The sequence below is a fragment of the Podarcis cretensis genome (genome assembly GCF_951804945.1).
Source record: "Podarcis cretensis genome assembly, chromosome: 4".
In the NCBI taxonomy this organism is placed as follows: Eukaryota; Metazoa; Chordata; class Lepidosauria; order Squamata; family Lacertidae; genus Podarcis; species Podarcis cretensis.
In genome coordinates this window covers 28,061,341-28,082,748 of record NC_137173.1, presented here as the reverse complement: position 1 = coordinate 28,082,748, position 21,408 = coordinate 28,061,341, and the positions used below count along the sequence as shown (strand labels likewise).

At 39.0% G+C, this 21,408-nt stretch overlaps 1 protein-coding gene across 7 annotated transcripts in view; it reads right to left on the bottom strand.

Moving 5' to 3' along the window:
* The window catches only part of B3GLCT (beta 3-glucosyltransferase), an 81,413-nt gene that overhangs the window by 33,671 nt on the left and 26,334 nt on the right, over positions 1–21,408 (bottom strand). For all 7 annotated transcript variants that reach the window (XM_079973862.1, XM_079973866.1, XM_079973865.1 and 4 more), the window contains 5 exons: positions 11,046–11,122; positions 9,316–9,427; positions 6,667–6,803; positions 5,308–5,371; positions 1,263–1,394 (listed from right to left, as the gene is read on the bottom strand). In XM_079973862.1, the coding sequence (XP_079829988.1) occupies positions 1,263–1,394; positions 5,308–5,371; positions 6,667–6,803; positions 9,316–9,427; positions 11,046–11,122 (522 nt within the window). The remainder of the gene's footprint in view (positions 1–1,262; positions 1,395–5,307; positions 5,372–6,666; positions 6,804–9,315; positions 9,428–11,045; positions 11,123–21,408) is intronic.

Genomic DNA, 21,408 nt, shown 5'->3' with positions numbered 1-21,408 from the left:
ATAATAAATACTTAGCCCTTTCCACTGTTCAAAGAGTTTCTCATACACTGCATTCTTGCAATCCTTACAACCAACAGTGAACAGTTCAGTATTAAATAACAGCAAAACAACAGAAAATCATGGGCCAAAATAGCTAATCCTTTACAGAAGCCAGCTTTCTTTCCCTTTCTCCTTCTGTTTGCTGCTTCCAGCCATCTTCCCCAGCTCTTCTCAAGAGTCCAAAGTACCCACCCTTTTAGCTTCTTATATCTTCAGATGTTTCCCGTTTTGAAAAATCTCAGTCTGCCTGTGACTCCACATAAAGTATACACACACTTTTTCATTTCCCCTCTCCACTCACACTAGATGTACCAGGGCAGCCAGCCACGTTTTTTGTTCATGTACCCGTATGTGCCCCACTCAAATATAAAATTATACGGTTTTTAATTTTTTTCTCCCCGCCACGAATAAATAAGGAGCAGAGTAGACATATAGTGCTAGTGTAGTTTTTTTTAGAAGAGGCTTCATGACTTCTGGAGTTTGTATATGGAATTCTGACCCCATCCCCATCCAAGCAACTAATATTGTAATAAACTATTTTATAAAATATGTGATTTTTACTGTTTTGTTGTTATATTAAAATTTATCTAACTCTCTGCCCTTCTCACCACCACCCCACTTTCTTTGCGCTTCTTCTTTCAAAAACATATATATTCGTAGACTCAGAAGGGATCCAAAGGGCCACCTAGTCCAACCATCTGCTATGCAGGGATTTCATCTAAAGCATCCATGACAGATGGCCACCCAACCTCATTACCATATTATATTGTTGGGGCAGCTCCTTCCCTACCTTCCCTAGCGGTGCTTAAGAGAGATCTGTGTGCCCTCAGGAAAGGCAGAAGTGTGGGAGCCGAGGGAAGTAAACTCTTGCATCAACAGCTCCCAGTTGGCCTGAGAGGACTTTGTTACTCTTTGTTTACATAATGCATTTGTTTTAGTATTTTAAAATTGTGGCTGCTTTGGATGCTTTGGCAGAAAGGTAGGATAGGACTCAAAATAAAAGAATTAATTAAAATGCCTAGACAGGCAAATTACAATACCCATAGGGGTATGCAAATAGATCAATAACAGTAGCTGTAAATAGCAATGTTCGTTCCATAAACAAGATCACAACACTGCCAGGAATGGCAAAAAGAAAATAGAGTTATTTTTGCAAACTTCCAGCCCAAGCCAAGATCTCTTTACATCTTTTTACAGGAAAAAGACAGTCAGAAAATACTTACACAAAGTGGGAGGAAATTAGCAAATGTAGTGGCACAGTGAGCAGCATTAGGAGAGTCAAAGTCTTCTGTACAGAACTCAGGCACTGGGGTGAGATGTGGTCCACTGCCTTTCTCCCAGATATAAAGCGCAATCTTTCAAAATACACAAAAAAGTATAATTAATGCTGAAATATATTCATTCTATTAAAATTCAATGCAAATGGCTTTCGGTATAATAAGTTAGAAAAAAGATGGGAGAACTACACTAAGATATATTATCTTGTGGTATAAAAGAGTTTTGAAGTTTTAAACCAGAGCTTATGTGAATAATTATATGTGTGCAGGTGTACAGTAGTATACTACTGATAAACTACTTGCTCTCCTCCCAATAAAACCACAGATATATCATGTCAAGCACCAGGAACCTCTCCTTTCAATCACCCTAGATTTATTCATTGTGCCTCCATTCCTATCCCAAGCAAAAAAAAGGTCTCTTTAAGAAGAATAAGGTCTATAGCTCAGTGTTACAGCACATGCTTTGCATGCAGATGGCCTCAGGTTTAATACCTGACATCTCCAGGAAGAACTAGGAAAGATTTCCAGCATCTACTGATGTTTTTAATTATGTTTTACAGATATCTATAGGCTGATTTTATTGTGATTTATATGTTGTAAGCTGCCTTGTTATATTTTATGAGATATATTTATTTATTTTCAAATAAATTTTGATAAATAACACTGGAGCGGTGCTGCTATTCAGTGCAGACTGTACTGTTCTAGGAGCCTTCCTATGCATCTAATAAGGGCTAACAGGCCCTTGGAGAGGGCTTGCTGGAGACAGAGTGCTGTATCCAACACTCTGTTAGTAAAGTTCTATTTGTGCAATGAGGCTTTGCCTGTCTCCATTCTCCCCTGACAACTCTCAAAATCTGTTCCAAAGAGGACCCTAACAGTTCTCTTCTCAGAGAAGAGTACAAATTTTGGTTAGAGATGGAGGGATGGTTAGTAGGGATGGGCAATATCTTGCTTCATGGCTTTTCCCACACTGTGATTTTTGCATAACACATACACAATGATTCATGATATATTGCCAGGTCAAAAAATTATGAAACCAGTTATCACAATATGGACTTCAAACCCGTTTTGGACGATATAGCACCCAACCCTAATGGCTAGTGCTGGGGCAGGAGCAAATTCAATTTTGAACTGGACCCTCATTTACAGGTGTCCAGCTCAGCTCAAAGCAGAGTGAGGCTTTTCAAATTGGGGGAGTTTCTAATTCAAACTCCACCAACTGCAAATTCACCTGCATCACTAATCTTTTCACAGATCCCTACATCCAACCAATGTATCTGCCATCTCATGAGACATCACATATGTTCAGTGACTATTGTTTATTCCCAGCTTGGGAAGAGGAAAACACAAACTGAAAATAAGTTTAGTTAAGACTGACAAGAACAGATGTCTGGGAAGGTTGGCAAATGTTCACAGCTGTGCAGACACGCATTCTTCCCTGCAGCTACTTCTAACATTTGAACATTTGAATTTGTGGGAAATCAATCAAATAGAAAAAGACATTTGTAAGAGACACATTTTAAAACTATGTGTATTTTGACTACTGCATTAGTGTGCTTTCGTGATACTACTTCACAATGTGGCAATGTAACACAGAGAGAACTTCATAAGATAAATAGGTGTGCAATCTTCTTTTGCACCTGTGGAAAATTTTAAGGACTGAGCTGACTGCTTTGTAATTTTTATATCAAGTGCTTTTGTCCCACAGACGTCCTAAGACCTAGATAATTTCCAGTCTTTAACAGTAACGAGCAAAGAACTCATGACGCTCATGGCTTGTTAAAAGTTAGAAAGCAATGGGAATAGGACATCTTATGATTCATACTGGGTAGGGGGGGAAGGAACCCTGGAAAGATTAATTGTAAAAAAAATCCACAATAGGCTCAGCATGTATCCTTAAAAGGAAGAATTAATACACCCAAAAGAAGAGCTGTAAAAGAATATAGTAAAAATGAATTATATTCCATCTGGAAAGGCACAGCAGCATACTGAATGTGGTTGAAAGGAACAGGAATGAAATAATGACCCAAGGCATCAGATGCTTTTGAGTGCCCAGGAGCAGATCACAACTCCCTTCACTTTCAATAATGCCTAGTGTTACTATAAATTGTCACAGGAAAAGGAAAAAGAATGCTAACCTTTAAATATATATCACATTACTATTAAATGTAGCTTGCAATTCTACAAGCGTAGATTCCCAGCTGCCACTAGAAGTGCCCTTGTCCCCAATCTGAACATTATTAAATCAAGTGAAGAAGGAAGACCTACACATATATGTGTTGCTCCATTTTCAGACATATATTCCTGGCTAATAGGACAGATAAGCCCCTCTTGCAATCTGAGGCTACTAGAGATGAAATTTTCACTTCTTAACATCCAGCACATCTGTGCTAATTGTGGTTAGTCAGAATTCATGTCCTGTGTTTTGAAGGAGAGAGATATAAAAATGTCCCATATTTAATCTTTTCTTTTCTTTCTTTTTAATCAGGACATCTTGCAGTGAACAGCTATCAAATAAGAACTTCTGCTTTAACAACTGTGCTACCCATGTTATTGAACGAGTCTTTCCTGTCCTTTCTGTTTTGGTGCTCGACTGGATTTGAATCAGGCAAGTCCTGGATGGGTTAAAAATAAAACCTGAAGAATTGAAACCATTTCCCAGGTGCATCCCAGCACTCAGGTGAATGTAGAAGTCTTTTTGTCATGTCCATGCATGCACCAGAGCTCCCGAAAAGGTCTGAATTAGTTTGCCAGCCTACGAAGAGTGCTATTGCAACTCATTATACCGTTTGCTAATAAATGAAAGATGTAATGTGCTATTTTTAAAAGGGTTGTACTGTATGATACCACACTGTATTGTTGATATGATGATATGGGGTCACCTTTGAAAAGCTCATGAATAAGGCATTGCACCAAAATGGACTACTGACTGGCATCTTGCAGAGGAGAGAACATGTGGAATATACAGTATTTATGAACCTTCCCCCTGCTACCAGCAATTATTTTTCAGACAACTGTGGAAGACGGTCTCTGCAATATTGCATGAGTTAGTGGGAAAGTTTGGCATACATGACATGATTAGATTCTCTTCTGGACATTAGCAAAATGGATTTCAGCTGGAATACAGATGGCAGACTGCATCAGCTTTGTTGGGTGACAATTAACACAGCTGGATTCATGTCAATTAGATATTCCCAAGGTTTATAATGCTTCTGTACATGTTTGTGCACATGTATCTTACCATGCATTTCACACAGATTTCAAGGAGAGCAGAATACAAGCTAGGATACAAAGAACCATACAAGTAGTCTAGTTCCATGCGTTCATGGTTGCTTTGGAGTTGTTTTGCCAGCCAGGCATAAGCAGCATGGTAAACTGCCTTGGAAACTGCATGGAGTTTCAAAAATGGTGTGTGATATGGAGGAACTTGCTGTTCAAAAACGAAGAAGTAAAAAGTCATTGTGTTTGCACAAGCTCCTTGCATGAGTAGCTTTTTGAATCCTGTCCCCTATTATCCGCATAGGCTAAAACAATACTATGTGGAGCCTGAAAGAAAATGTTGCAACATGGAGTGCTCATATTCAGAGTTCCAGCTAGGCATTAATGCTCATTTTCAGTATACTCCGTTCCATCCATTACCACCCCCACCCCATTTTTCTTCTCCCAACAGTCAATATACATTCTGTGGCTGTTAAAACATGCTCAGTTGTTGGTGAGCTGTTCTGGGGATGTTGCTATTTTTCACCTCTTTAAATCCCCATCACCCCAAAATATTTTGGATTCTCCCTGAGCCTGCTATGGTGTTTTGGATACATAAGGATTGGCACTCAGAGAATAAGTTCACTACTAGTGTATCATATTGGTCTTCACTATTCCATATAATGAACAAAGGAAGGAAATAAACACTTGTATCATTTCCCTCCTCCTATCATATGGACCCAAGAGAGGTAACAGCAAAAGCAAAATTTTCAGTGTAACAGAATGGTCTTACCTCGTATTTTAAATCTATTGTAAAATCTGACTTCAAAGGTTCATTCTTCAGCCTCTTTGCAAGCCTGTGCAGTAAAATACATAATAAAAATAAAATGAGTTATTTTTATACATCACACACACACACACACACACATCATATACAAATCGGATACATACAAACTAGATGCTTTCAGCAATCATGCCATTACCTAGAAGCATGAATACATAATATCCTAAAAGACAATGCACAATGCACATGTACTGTACACTTCAATTCCAATCCACTCTTCTCCACTTTTCACTTTCCTTGCTTCATGTATTTCCTTCCTCCTTTTACTGCCTTTATACGCACCATCCTATCACAGCTCCCAGATATAGAGAGCTAGCAGAGGCAGCTGCAGTGCTCTTTCAAGAATATTTCTGCACTGGGAAGAGGTTCTGCCACATGCTTACATGTCTAGAGGCAATTGCCACGTGAACAGAAAAAATAAATTCTGAATACCTAAGACAGAGGTGGCTTTAAATTTTCACCTAGACTTGTGGACTTTGTTGGCACAACCAAGAATGATGGTCAGTAGAAGGAATAAAGAAATAGTAAGTTTTTAAAAATATTTAAAATTGGCAGGTGTTGTGGGGGGCATAAAAAACTGCTGGGGGTTGGATATGGCCTGTGGATCAGCCACTCCAGCCAAGGACATAATCCTATGTTCTATTTTTTAAATGGAAGCATATGCTTAGGTAATAGAAAGGCTCATTATTCAGTATTTTCACACTGTCAATTTCTCCACAACTAAACATGAAGATTAGTCTTTGAGATTTTAAAAATAGTTCCATAAGAAATATTTTTGCTTCTAGTTTCAACTTTTTAGTCTGCTGCAGCAAAAAGAGCGTAAGTCTTGTGGCAACTTGTTTCCAGACGTACAAAGAAGATCCACAGTTCAGCAGCCAATTATTTCTTGCTTTCTTATGTTCCCCATCTGTAGCATTTAAATATTCTCAACTTTTGCCCAGGTATTTTACTAAGAAACCCTAGAAGATACTTGGCTAGCATTTAATTTTGCCCATATGGTAATAAAACAAAGTTAAATGCAAATACCTATTTCCCAACATGTACATTTATGAAGAAGTAATTGCTTATTAATGTGCTTTATAATACCCTTGTGAGATAGTGCATGCAGTAAAAGGGAACAGAGTGTTTACAGTTACTTAACATTGGATAAAAGCTCATTTGTGATCAAAGAGTCTAATCTCAATTTATATACATGTAAACACAGCGACATTTAATGTTTAACATAAATATTTTACTTCTCCAGAGCATTTTACAAACACCAACCATTTAGTAAACAAATTTAGAAAGATCACAAAACTAAATTCTTACTTCTTGACAAGTGGAATACTAAGTGCCCAGCCAGCAGCAAAATCTGGAAATTTAAAAATTGTAGGGTTTTCTGCAAATGCATAATGGTGAATAATTGTAGATTCATCATCATGTAACGCTTTTCCTAAAAAATATTCCTGTGGGAGAAAATAATAGAATCATAGAACTGTAGAGTTGGAAGGGACCCCAAGGGTCTAGTCCAAACACCTGCAATGCAGAAATCTCAATAGAAGTATCCATGACAGATGGTCATCCAACCTCTGCTTAAAAACCTCAAACAAAGGAAAGCCCCCCACCTTCTGAGTCTGTTCCACTGTCAAACAGCTCTTACCGTCAGAAAGCTTTTCCTGATGTTTAGTTGGAATCTCCTTTCTTGTAGCTTATATCTGTTGGTTCAGCCCAGGAAAAAACAAGCTTGTTCCATCTTCCATGTGACAGACTTTTAGATATTTGAAGATAGCTATCATACCTCCTCTTGGTCTCCTCTTTTCCAGGCTGTACATACCCTCAACCATTCCTCATAAGGCTTGGTTTCCAGACCCCTGGTCACCCTGATTGCCCTCCTCTGCACACGTTCCAGCTTGTCAACAGCCTTCTTAAACTGTGGTGCCCAGAACTGGACACAGTACTCCAGGTATGGTCTGACCAAGGTAGAATAGAGCGGTAGTATTACTTCCCTTGACCGGGACACTACTGTAGATGCAGCCTACAATAGCAATAACTTTTTTTACTGCTTCATCACACTGTTGACTCATGTTAAGTTTGTGGTCTACCAAGACCCCCTCAATCATTTTCGCAAGCCTGCTGTCCCCTATATTTGTGCAGCTGATTATTTGTGCCTCAATGTAGAACCTTACATTTGTCCCTAATGATATTCATTTTTTTAGAGACACTGTTGAGTATCTGGTGCATACTTTTTACAAAGCTGTGTAGTCAAATGTAAGGCCAGATAAACTTTTCATTTCCTTCAAAAATCCCCAATATGGAATGCTGCATGCCCTTTTTGATGATACATCACTGACACTTTTGTCTATCAGTGTTATGCAGCTTCCACGTGAATTGATAAATATATACCAGCAGACAGTACTTTGATAGGCAAACTACTCCTCATATAACTAGAGGTCTTTCACTCATTGTTGATATATGTCATTTACTGTTTTATATTTGTAGGTGGAACAGATTCAGGTAGGTAGTTGTGTTGGTCTGACGCAGTTGCAACACACACACACACACACACACACACACACGTCTGACAGCACTTTTTACCATACCTTAGTGAATCAAGAAAAGGTTAGTCTATATGCAAACTTTCTTCCCCATACCACTCAAGCAGTGGTAAAAAGTTTTATTCATTGGCCCAGGAAGTGATAGGTCATTAGCCAATAAATCACAGGTCTTCATCTATGCATGGCATTAGAACAGATACTGAATCTTAATCGTACACTAAAATTTCTATTCACCAACTTGTCAACTAAGCAACATGAGTAAGTGTACACTAATCTGCTGCTTGTTTATATAATTAACAGTTGTTAGCTGCAATTAATGGAAGAACCTTTCCATGACCAAATGCGGTAATTACTTTATCTTAGCCACACACTGGAAACCATTTAGAAACAATACCACAATATTTTGTGAATGCAAGAAGAGTGATGAAGTGTAATAGAGGGAGCAAAATTTTTGCCACCGTTTTCAAGGTTCATTCATGTCTAGAGGCTTGATGATGTATTTAAATCATTCTATACATTTAGATTGGGACGCAGGTAGTGCTGTGGGTTAAACCACAGAGCCTAGGACTTGCCGATCAGAAGGTCGGTGGTTCGAATCCCTGAGGCGGGCTGAGCTCCCGTTGCTTGGTCCCAGCTCCTGCCAACCTAGCAGTTCGAAAGTATGTCAAAGTGCAAGTAGATAAATAGGTACCGTTCCGGCGGCGTTTTCATGTGCTGCTCTGGTTCGCCAGAAGCGGCTTAGTCATGCTGGCCACATGACCCGGAAGCTGTACGCCGGCTCCCTCAGCCAATAAAGCGAGATGAGCGCCGCAACCCCAGAGTCGGCCACAATTGGACCTAATGGTCAGGGGTCCCTTTACCTTTTTATACATTTAGATTAGGCAACCTTACCTTTGTAGAAGCTGGACTGATTCTTCAGCAAGGCTTGTTCAAAACTGCTTACAAATTTTGGTCTTTATAATGCTTTCTACCAATTTCCCCCAAATTGATTTAGGCTACTAGTATGTAATTTTCTAGATGGCCACTTACTGTGAATACCTCTATTTTAAAAAACTGGTTGTTAATACCACTGCTATTCAAGCACAGCACATGGGTAGTTTTGTTCTTGGACATCTCCAAGGTTTGATCTTGAGTACAGTGATAAGTAGAGGAATAAGATTCTTAGGATGTCAGTACAAAAATGCGTAATGCCATGTAGTCTCTTTGACCTACGTTCATCAATTACCTTCAGTTCCCACTGCAGCATAACTTTTAGTCATTAAGTGCTCCTATCAGGAGTGGGAATTTATTTATTCATTAAAGCTTTCTTTATTCTTAGAGCATTATATAAAAGCAAATTAATCAACATCTCTATTTCTAAGCTAGTAATCTAAATTTCCCATTTTTACCTCAAAATGCAAGTAGTCAATGAATTTAACTTCACCTTAGACTTGTCATATCCTTCAAGTATTTTCAGTAGCTTTACAAGATGTATTCTTGTATCTTCTTCACAGAAGAAAAACCATGAAGAATTTCGGCTGTATGTAACAGAAAACCTGACAAAAGAAGATTAGATTATTGAGAAGACTGGGAAAGACTTAACAGTGTGACCCTAGACACATCTACTCCAAAGTAGTTCAATGAGACTTATTCCCAGGTAAGTATGCTAATAATATATGCCTTGTATCTTAAATGCAAAAATAAAGAACATTTAAAGAGTCATATGAATTGATTTTCATCAGCAATATAGTGATGGCTACATCAGGCAACAAATAGCAGTGTTACTGCCCTGCACAGACAGAACAGGAAACCGGACAGGTGTGCAGCCTCCCTTACCTGTCAAAACTCACCGTAACCAACAATCATATGATCAGTTGTTACAGCAAGCGCCTTTGAAGTCTTTTACAGGTGTAGCTGTGCCTTCAAAGGGACAAGGCTATGCTTGCTGTCAGCACCAATCACCTGACTGGCCCTGACAGTGAGCCCCTGTGACTACACTGCAGAGATCTCAGGGATGGACTGTTTACTGCAACCAATCCCACTGGGGTTCGCTGTCAGGCAGCCTATCATGCAAAAAACCAACTGTGAGCTCACTCAATTCTTCCTTTGTAACTGCATCCTTATTTGGGAGGGGGAGAATGGTTTTGCAGGTCAAATTTGGACCTGTGCTGGGCCAAGTTAGGCCCATGAGCATTACATGAACAGCAAACCTCGAGCTTGCACACTTGTCCCTTTCACACACCAGAGGAAAGGAATGTTGGTTTTTTGTTTTTAAATCACTCGTCAAATCTGTCTTTTGCCCCTTGGTTTCTTCCTTCAATTTTTGGACTGTTTCATATAATGCCCTCCCAATTATTGTTCTGATTTTTTTAAATGTGCAATTGTAAAGAGCTTTGGATAGCTGATATGAGCTGGAAAAAACAGGAAAAAAACATTATAAATAAAGGGGAAAGGCATATCCTAGGTGCGCCACAGATGACCTCTAGGAGAGCCAGTGTAGTGGTTAAGAGCAGTACACTCGTAATCTGGGGAACCGGGTTCGCTTCCCCGCTCCTCCACATGCAGCTGCTGGGTGACCTTGGGCTAGTCATACTTCTCTGAAGTCTCTCAGCCCCACTCACCTCACAGAGTGTTTGTTGTGGGGGAGGAAGGGAAAGGAGAATGTTAGCCGCTTTGAGACTCCTTCAGGTAGTGATAAAGCGGGATATCAAATCCAAACTCTTCTTCTAACCCTTTTATACTGGCTCCAAGAGCCCTACGTTTTCCCACATCCACTCGCAGTAAATATCTGCAAAACATCGCACACTTCCGATACTCACTTCTTCCATAAAGCTTCTTGAACCTTTATTGCCTTGCCTTTATCTCACTATTGGTTATAAATCAAAGTCCTCTTCCAAAGAAATGGCCTTCAGTTGAGTATTGCAGATATGATGCACACAGTAAGATGGACGTGTAGGGAGAGCATTCCCAAAGGCAAGGAGAAGTAGAAGGAATGTGTGCAGACAGGAGAGAACAAAAAAATGGAAATCTTTAGCTCAAAACAAATATTGGTGGTGAGTGAGCTACTCCTTTCTGCCACATTTTCACTGCAAATGGTTTTGGTTCTACCAGACAAAAACCATTTGAACTGGCCTGAACTGCGCCTCACAAATTATACCCCAGTATCACACTTACTCGTGCATTAACGGTAGAATGGTCCATGCACCTTCATGCTTGTCCATCTGATGAATAAGCAAAACTGTGGGCATCTCCTTTAAGAAAAGGGTAAACATTTTTATATCTTTCATGTTAATAAAACATTAGTACTGTACATTGTTTTAAACATTTTGGTTTCAGCTTTTCCTGCAAAACGTGTTCACTACAATTTCCCATTTCCGCTGTACTCTTTTTAACAAAACAATTCTCTACTGCTCTGTGTTTTAATATTTATTTTTACTTTAATTGTGTTTATAACTGGCTTAATTTTATTTTATCTGCTCTTATCTGATTTTTATAGGGTTTAATTGTGATATTATAATATTGCATGCCATAAATATTTGCTAAATGGGAGAAAACACTGACCAATACATGAGCCAGTTTAGAAGTGACAAACTCAGCTTAATCTACCATTCTTTATTAAACAGAGAACAAGGTTGGGCCATGCACTCCCCTCACATTTCCCCATGCAGTGCCTTGGATACTGGTTAATTTGAATCAGTGTTTCCCATTATACCCAAACTGGCATATTTTAGCATAAATCAAGGTTTAGTAACCAGGACACCTTGAGTTTAAGCCACAGTTCAGATGTAATAGGAACTATGGTAAGCTAAGCAGTATACAAGTGCTGAAGCTGGCATGCAATGGGCAAGACAAAAATGTGGTTCCAATGGTCTTTCCTGGTGCAATAAACTATGGTTCATTGACCTGAACTTGCAACTTCTGAATTAGCCTGCCATAGAATGCTAAGGAACAAACACAGGGCAAATATATGTCGGCTCCTTGCACTTTTATAATTAATCTCGGGATATCTGAATTTAATATATTCAACACTGAAGAAGAAGAAATAAGTATCAGATACCTTGTGCAGTTTTGGTTTTTTTTTTGACTACTCTGGGATTCTGTTTGAATGACAATAAATCAAGTATGCATAATTCTTTCAAAAACTGGGCATTTATTGCAACTATTTTACTTCCTTAGCAGTCCTACCATAAACACTTTTGTCTCTCTCCTAAAATGCCAGCTATTTCTATCACCAAATGCAGGCTTTCTACTAGGATGAATGAAGGGGGTAAATCTATTTATAGCTGAGGAAGCTCACAAGTTAGGTTCCATGTCAAACATTTCCCTTCAAGTAGAAGAAGACGGGCTTATCTCAGCAGCCTTTTAAGAAAGGAAAAATGGAGAGCTGCCTGAGCAACCTTCAACAAATGCTTTGATTTTCTTTGAGAATAGCTGGCTGGATTTTGGTCTTTAAAAAAACAATTTCAAGTATTCTTGCAAGCTTCATTTACACACTCGGGCCTCAGAATGTTGCCTTTCAATTTTGCCATTATAACTGCTAAGAATATATATTCTGCAACTTTATCTGTTGTTTTAGCACATCAAGATTACCCCTCTTCACCATACTTTGTTATTCTGTAATAAACCCAATAATTTTACCTACACTTCTTCCTAAAAATTACATATGGTTTCCCAATACTCACTGGATTAAACAAGCATCAAACTTGCATAGCTTCAGTTAGAAGAACTGCTTCATGTGCTTTTAGATAACGGCCCTTTTGAAAATTTTATTCCTACCCATGGACTGCACTCTGCTAGGCAGCAATCAAGTAGACCAGGCAGCAATCAAGCTTTCTTGCCCATCTAATTCTATAACAGAGCCAGGATTAAAAAGGCTATACAAGTTATCCCCTGAGAATAAGACTTTTTTGAAGGGCTTCTCAAAGTGCCGACCCTCATGCTGCAAGGGAAGCACCACTCTGAAGAATTGGGGTGGGGTAAACAATTCTCATCTATTTTAGGCTACAATGGCAATGGCAATAATCAATATGAATGCTCAGTGAGTATCTTTTGATAATTGTGGATTCTTAAGAGTGCATATTCTCATATTTATTGTGGGACTAGATCCAAAATTAAGTCATGCTTGGAGAAGAGCCATTAAAATATATACAATTTGCAGTGGGTCTCTTTTAAACATGGCCAAGTTTGGATCCAACCCAAAATAAATAAGGTAACACAAACAATGATGATCTGAATCAAGCCCATGTATCTGGGATAATTTTACAATTATCACTCTAGTAGTTTTACTTTAAAATTATTTATAGGTAACCCTTTAATTGGCAATGAACATTATAACTTGCACAGTACTCTTATTTTCTGATATTATCATTTAATATCACAAGTTTATATTTTAAAATTTTGCATGCTTTTATCACCATTTAAAGACCACAATTATACTAATGTTGCATTATTTATTCATGACCAGCACTAAGCAAGATAATAGCACCCTTGCAATTTTCACATGAATGGAACAATCTGTTCTCATAATTTAAAATTCTGAAGTTTATTAGATATTTCATATCAGGTTTTACAAGTGAAGTGCAGCTTTATAATATGAAAATCTTCCATGTGTTCAAAATACAAGGTTGTCAACTGCATGCTATTTTTGTAGAGACAGAATTCCATTAGAACATAATTCTAGTAATGGACTTTATATTCAAAACAGCATAAATAGAAATGCATTTAGTCCTACCGCTATACTCAAAATTTAAATGAACAGCATAATTGCAGGCATGCTGCCAAATTGTCTGTACAGCCTGCAGCAAACAGCAAGTAATAAGTGGAATTTATAGCAACCTAATCATTTTATACTCTCGGTCACTGGCTTTAATCCAATGATAGTCTTAGCATCCCAAAGGAGCCCAAGAGAATTAGCCCAAGCTCCAAAAAGCAAAATGAGTTTCATAAGCCTTAAGCAACTAATTCACATGGATCTCTTAGGTAATTTAACAATTTTATTATCTTGATGACTTAGATGTTTTCCACACAGAAAAATCAAAAAGCAAAAGCTTTGAAGTCACAAATATTAAGGAAATTAAAGTCCATTTACAAATTTCACATAAATGCCTATTTCCTTCCCATTTCCATTTATCCCTAAATAAAAAAGTCTCATATGTATTTTGTCATCTGAAAGCAGATTCAACCAATTTTTTGAAATACCAAGTAGAACACCTTTCTAAGCCACAGTATTTGGATATGCATGATAAACCGCCATTTTGAAAGAATAGTAAGCTAGAGTTACGACAGTCCTAAAGCTATGAGTAGCTTCCGTAGCACACCGAATATTGAATGTCACTATAACTACAATGGTCCCACTGAAAGGGAAGTGGGGCAAATCCATCCTGATACATTATTATATTCTAATATAATACACCATACTCAGCATTTGGATTGTGTTGTGTCAATGTAGAGGCTCCATTATGGCCAATATACCTTTGAGGATGGACCATCTTACATTCCAGAATTCCTCCTATACTCATCAATCAGTAATTCTGAACCATGTGGCAGGTGTTGTTGTTTTTTGAAAAACCCATTCCACTACACAGCTTCTGACAATGGTTGGCATGATTCGCAATTCAGCAGCAAGCCCCATCCTATATAAAAATGCATTATCATGATGCCACAGATCATGACAGTGCAGACAACGGCCATGTTTGAATGATTTTTCATAATTTCATAAACCATGCTTTATGAAGCTGTTGATGAGTGCTGTGGCCATAGGCTCTTTCTTCTCTTTCGTCCATCCCTTGTTTCTTGCCAGCATGGAGATCTTGGTTACCATTAAACAATTGTTTATTAATCTCTTTCCATAAGGCACCCCAAAGTGATTTACAATATATATAAAAGTTACATATATAAAAAGTTAAAATGCAATAATAACTATAAAACATTTTAAAACAGCAGAACATACATAACATCCATTCAAATCCAAGCCCAATACAAACTGGGATAAAGATTTTAAAAGGATTGTTGATAGGGGGACACCTTTAGCAGATGCTGAAAAGACAATAGAGAAGGCCCCAGTCTGATTTGTAATGGGAGGGAGTTCCAAAAGGGAAGTGCTGCCACACAAAAAGCCCAATTCTGAAATCATGAAGAATGGACCTCCTGATAGGATGGTCCCATCACTAAGTCCAAGCACTGGTCCTAGGCTTGCATGGTCTCTCCCGATTCAGATGTTACAGTGAACTAGAGCTACTGATGACACCTTGGCCCAAATTGCCTAATAACCGCTCCCATGTAGATGTTACGTTGCATCAGGGAGAGGATGGTGCTCTGGAGCACCACACAGCACAACTGTCAGGGATGCAAGATATAATCACCCCATTCTATTCTCTGCAACTGATGCTGAAGACAGGACCAAAAATACTGGAAAACAGTGCCTCCAATACCATCAGGGTGACCAAAAGCAATTCAGCCCCATAACCAGGCAAGAACCGCAACTGCAGTGGGTCAAGAGAACTGGTTTCGTCCAAGATTATTTGCAACTGTTACACCACAATCATCTTAATCACCCAGAAGGGGGGATTTATGACAGGTGGTAGTTGTCACAAAACAATGGTTCCATGGTGGATGTTTTCAGGAGTGGTTGATTCACCTCCGCTTTCTAAGTGGCCAGAACCAGGATGCATATTGATTACATCCTCGACCCATTCGGTTATACTCACTCAGCAAGCTTTAGTTACAGATAGGTAGCCGTGTTGGTCTGCCATAGTCAAAACAAAATAAAAAAATTCCTTCCAGTAGCACCTTAAAGACCAACTAAGTTAGTTCTTGGTATGAACTTTCGTGTGGATGCACACTTCTTCAGATACACAGTGTGCATGCACACAAAAGCTCATACCAAGAACTAACTTAGTTGGTCTTTAAGGTGCTACTGGAAGGAATTTTTTTATTTTGTTTCAGCAAGCTTTAATTAGCCAAGAGGAACAGGTGTTGACGGAACACATGGTTGGCTGCATGATTTATTTATAAAAGTATATGTATATTGCAGTTTCATGAACTATATCAAAGAGTCTACAAGAATTAGGGTTGCCATATTTCAAGAAGTAAAAATCCAGGCACAAAAGCAACCCTAACAATAATCAAAGTATAATAAGAACAGCACAAAAATTAAATTGTTGCTAGCACTTTGTCCACTGCATAAACAGTTTGTGGAGGTGAAGGTTGCTGTAAATGGGGCCCTGGAAGGCACAATCCTTTGGAATCTTGTACAAGCGATTTATTTAAGTGTGCCTTTTTCATTTCATGTGAATAAAAGATGTTTTCTTTTATTAAAGTGGTTCGTTTCAGAATAATGCATCACATTTTTCTTCTCCACTAAACTATACTGTGTATGCCAATTAACATCTCCAAATGCTAGTAGGAAGCAGAATGTCTTATTAACACCACTTCACATCAAAATAAATGCATACATGCAGCAGTAAAAAAATGAATGTAGAAAAATTAACAATCCACTAGCAAGACAGATGGAAACTACATATCCTGTAATTATGTTTTGGCAAGCATAACAAACCAGCATTGGAAAGCTCATTAGGACAGGTAATAAAATCTAATTCAAACAGAACATTCACCTATAACACCAGTTACAGTGTTTTACTCTGTAATTTGACTGCCCTCTGAACAATTTTTAATGGTTGCTATCAGTTATTTCCTTTTTCTTTGCTTGCTTCATTTATATCCTGCTCTTCCTCTAAGGGAGGGATAAGCAAACTTTTGGACTGCCTGCACTGGATCTTTACGAGGATCGGTCTCATGGGCCAAATTTGACAGAAAGGGGGGGTAACTCACCTGTCAATCAAATGTTATTATGACATCACATTTATCAAAGTCCTCTATGCAGGGCTTCCAACATGACTGCCAGATGCTTGGCTTTGAGATTGCGCATGTCATTATTATTTTGGCACTGTATATATTATTTAAATTTTCATGTAATAGGTGTTGAAATGCTGTCAATTTTTGTTAATTGGTTTTTGTAAACCACATACAGAGTTGTTTAGTTTGTGATTTATCTCACTGCATTCCTTGGGCATGGTACTGAACTTAGCAAAGGAGATGCTTGGGAGCCTGCAATGGCTTCAAAGCCCCTTTGCTGTTTGCAAAGGGCTTTAAGCAAGCCCCCACACTCCTGTATGAACCTCCAGAGTCTCACATGACAGCAGTGGGGTTATGGAAATGTCCTTTGCAAAAGTACTTTTAAAGTATGAAATCTGCTGTTTTATTGCTGTCCTTTTGGTGTCTGTTGATGTGTGATTTTATATTGATTTAAACCCAACCTGGGACCTGATTGGTTGAATGGAGTTATATAAAGGCAATATATAAACTATTTAAATGTTTTCATTAAAAGAAACACAATGTCAAATTTATGTTGAGCATCTCAAGTGAATGTCATTCAGCCCTAGTGAATGTTAGCCAACCAATGCCAGAAACTATATCCCTACATAGCTGCAATGATGCTACAATACAAGGAACACAGAGTTTGTGCTGAATCCTGAGGAGGAAAAAAATTAAGAAATAAAGGTCTCTTATACAGTTAACTGGGCTGAGCCCACATAGAACTAGATGCACATTTTTAGCAGCTGAAAGGATTAAAAGATCATACAACCCAAGTTTTCCCAAGTATGGCTAGGGAAAAAATGGATACTGCATGGAATAGTGTCAGGTTGCCAGGCAAGGCTTATCGTCCCCCTCTCTGTAGATAACAGCATGAAGCAAAAGTAGTCATTTGCAGCAACAGAGAGGTTTATTGAACACATCACAAACATTCAGCATCCATTCTCACCGTGTAGGTGCTCCCAACTGAGTTCCTCCCACTTCCCTCTAGTTACTTCCATCTCCTCACCACATGATCCCTCCACCACTGAGCCTTCTGAGAGGCTACCATATCCAGACGTCTGGCTCTAGGGCTCATGGGCTGCACACTTTCTAGTGAGGGAGACTCAAGCAGCTCTCTCTCTTCCCATTCCTCTCCCCTTGGTTGCTCTTCTCCCAGCTCAGCCCAACTGTCAGTTTCCGAACTGTGTCCTTCCACAAACCATTGCTCTAGGTCGATACTATCCTCCTGCTCCAGAGGAGCTTCAGGATCAGGCCCTTGAGCAGAGGGAGAGCGGGGCTCCCACCATTCTTCCTCAGAGCAATACCCTTCAGTCTGGTTCCTGACAAATATGCAATGTAATGTCGAATTGCCATATTTATCCAGTTAAGGTTTTGTTCCAATAGCCCCTGCAGTCTTAACCAACTGCCCTGAGACCTCTGGCTATGGGGATGTATATAAATTCAATTAATAATAATAATAATGCAGTCTAATCCTGCTATATGGCTAGGTTCGTACAACAGTGAGTATATCAGATTAGGACCAGGAAGACCCAGGATGAAAGCCACAGTCAGCTACACGGTTCACTGGATGACCTTGGATCAGTTAATATCTTCTGGCCTAAACTAGCTTAGTGTTGTTGCTAAAATAAAATTGGGGTGAAGTGGAGGAGAAATGTTTATGTATACCACTCTGAGCTCCATCAAAGAAAAAGGGGGAGTGTAATAAATAATAAATATTTAATTAGCCCTAGAATACAAGAGAAACAAAACAGTTTAGGGTTAAAAGTTGCAGGATCAGGTTCTATTGTCATAACCATCACTTGAGGTGGTGGTGGTGAGAATAATTTGCATGAAAGTTGTGTAGCAAAAAAATACACATACGTTTAAAACTGTGCATAGTACTGACCTCTAGCGGTACCCTACCTGCCTAAGTAAAGTTTTAATTAATTTAGGAGAATGGTGAACCTGACATTATAGCTATCACCCTTTCTTTAGACTAATTGGTGGGCAATCTGTTAAATTCTGACTTCAAAAGGAACATTCTCTTCCATGCCGAGCATGCCCAAACTTGTTTTCCAAAGAGTCATAATGTAAAACTTGGGCATGAACACCACCACCTCAGATGAGTTAGTAGTATCAGTAGCCACCATCAGGCAAGCCAGAAATGTTTCAGTCCCATAATGTCTGCTTACCACAGCCTTCTGCAACCTGACCAAAAATGTATATTTTAGGAGCTTGTAGCTAGTAAATCTTGTGTGTAATTTTAATGATGATTAATTTGGACACAGAAAAGCAACAGATTAAAGTGTGTCAGAAATTCAATTCTTCAGCCTGGAAGCATGTGCCCAGGTATTTCATATGAGACTTTTTTAAGTGTTCTACATCATTTTACATTAAAACTCTGATCAAAAATAAACTTCATTCAGTGTTTTTTTTAAAAAGGTTTCTTTAAAAATCTCTACTACAATAACCTTTACCCTAAGATAGTCTTTATCCGCCTGGAATTATAATTTTTAAAACATTCTGCAATGTAAACTGATGACAGAACATTCACTGAAGCAAAGAAAAATACCGTATTTTTCGCTCTATAACACGCACCCGACCATAACACGCACGTAGTTTTTAAAGGAGGAAAATCTGTAGGCATGCCACCCGTAGGCATTCCCTCCGTAACACACACAGACATTTCCCCTTACTTTTTAGGGGGAGGAAAGTGAGTGTTATGGTGCAAAAAATAGGGTACTTCAAACAGAAGCAAAGCATTTTGCATTAAAAAGGCTTTTCAAAGAATACAAAATGGGCATCTTCCCATTGCTTTTAGGCAGTATTTCTCAAATAAACCCACAATTCAGGAACAGCTAACTTTTCTGTAGGTGAGTAATGTCATCCCAATCTCCCAAATCAGGTTGGGACGGTGAAGCAAATGACAGGGAGATTCCCACTACAAGCGTTAAGTGGATTAATAAAGGTATTTTACTAGGGGTCATTCAACCCAACTGTGTTTTGGTTACTGGTGGAAGACCTCACTTGCCTCCTGAAACTTTGTACTGCTCTCACAGGTGTTCCATACACCTCCCACAAAGCAGCCCGCCCCACACTTTGAGAATTACTGGCGTACTGGGAAATAATGTAGGAGTTCAATATGTTACACAGTAGTATTTATGAAGTCTGTGTAACAATGAAATTAACAGATGGATGCAATAAATTACTTGTTCAATACTATTTTATTGTTTTAAAATAGGTTTCCACCCACATAAAAAGCTTTTTGTTTCAATTATGTTATACTGCAATCAAGATTAAAATCTCACAGCGCTATCAGAAAGTCGAACATTTTTTTCTAGCTACTCAAGGAGCATGACTGTATTACTCTCAGAACATTTCACATAGCTTGGGATGCTTTGTAGCTTCCCTCCCTCCCTCCCTCCAACTCCCACCCCCACCCCCCACTTACAGATTTAGCATTTCCCATTTATTTCGCCCTGGTATCAAAACTCCAACGTATTTGCTTTAAGCTTCTGGCTTAAAGTGCCAGAATTTGTCAGGGGCCCTGAATACATGCAGTATGATATCGCCGCAGCTTTTTGTTTCTTTCCCTCATCTGATGAATTGAAACAAGAGAATTTCATTTGTTTGTTTTAGCAAATGCTGTATACAATCACATCAATCCAAAAGAAACATCTGGACTTTTAGCGTCTATGTTAATGCATATCCCACAGAAAATAATTCCCCATTAATTTTAAAACCAGCTGCATGCTTTTTACAGTGACAATAGAGTTGGATCGCATTCACATATGGCCTGCCTTGTGTTATACAACCCTTGATGCTCTGCCCACCCAGTGTCTTCTGTCCCTTCCTGCCTCTTCAGTAATCCAGTTCCTTCCCAATGATCCAGCCTCTCCAAAAGAATTTTTGCTTCACCCCTGCCCTCCAGGGGTTTCCTAAAGATGCTCCTGTCCCAGTAGAATAACAATGGGGTAGATACAAACTGGGAGGTGCAAGCGCAAAGTGTTTGGGCTAGAGTGGTATAGCATCCACTGGAAAGATGCTCTAGCCACTACACTTTGTGGCTACACCTCTGAGCCTGCTTCTCTGTCTGTCTCCTGACAGCTGGATCACTGGGAAGGAATAGCGGGAAACAACAGGATCATTGAGCAGAAACACTGTGGCAAAAATGTGCTTCTTTTCTTTACTGCAACCATGGTATCATAGGAAGTGGGGTGGCAGAAAGAGACATGCAGACGGTTATGGCAAATGAATGAGTGTGTGAATTAATAGAGGGGTATGTGAAAAGAGAGGTGAAGAATATGGGTGGCAGTGATGTTAACTTAGGAACATCACAACTCCCTAGCCTCCCTACACAGACTCTCAAGATCATCACCACTCCACAGTGTTTCCTTTTTCTCTCTTGAGATTCTTACGAGAGAAAAACAAAGAGAGAAACAATGTGGAGTAGCTATAGCCCACCTACCAGCAGCACATGCCTCCCAAGAAATTACCTCTGAGGAAATGCAACTCTTGACAGGAAAAAAGTTGCTGACTCCTGGCCTACAACAAAAAAAGTATAATTCAGCAGAATGAAGCAAGCAAGTATGCAACTTTTGGTTGAAGATAGAGCTGCTGGAGCAACTAAAATAACATGTGCTCACTTGCCCACCTGCCTGCCCAGGTGATCTTTCTCCTGCTG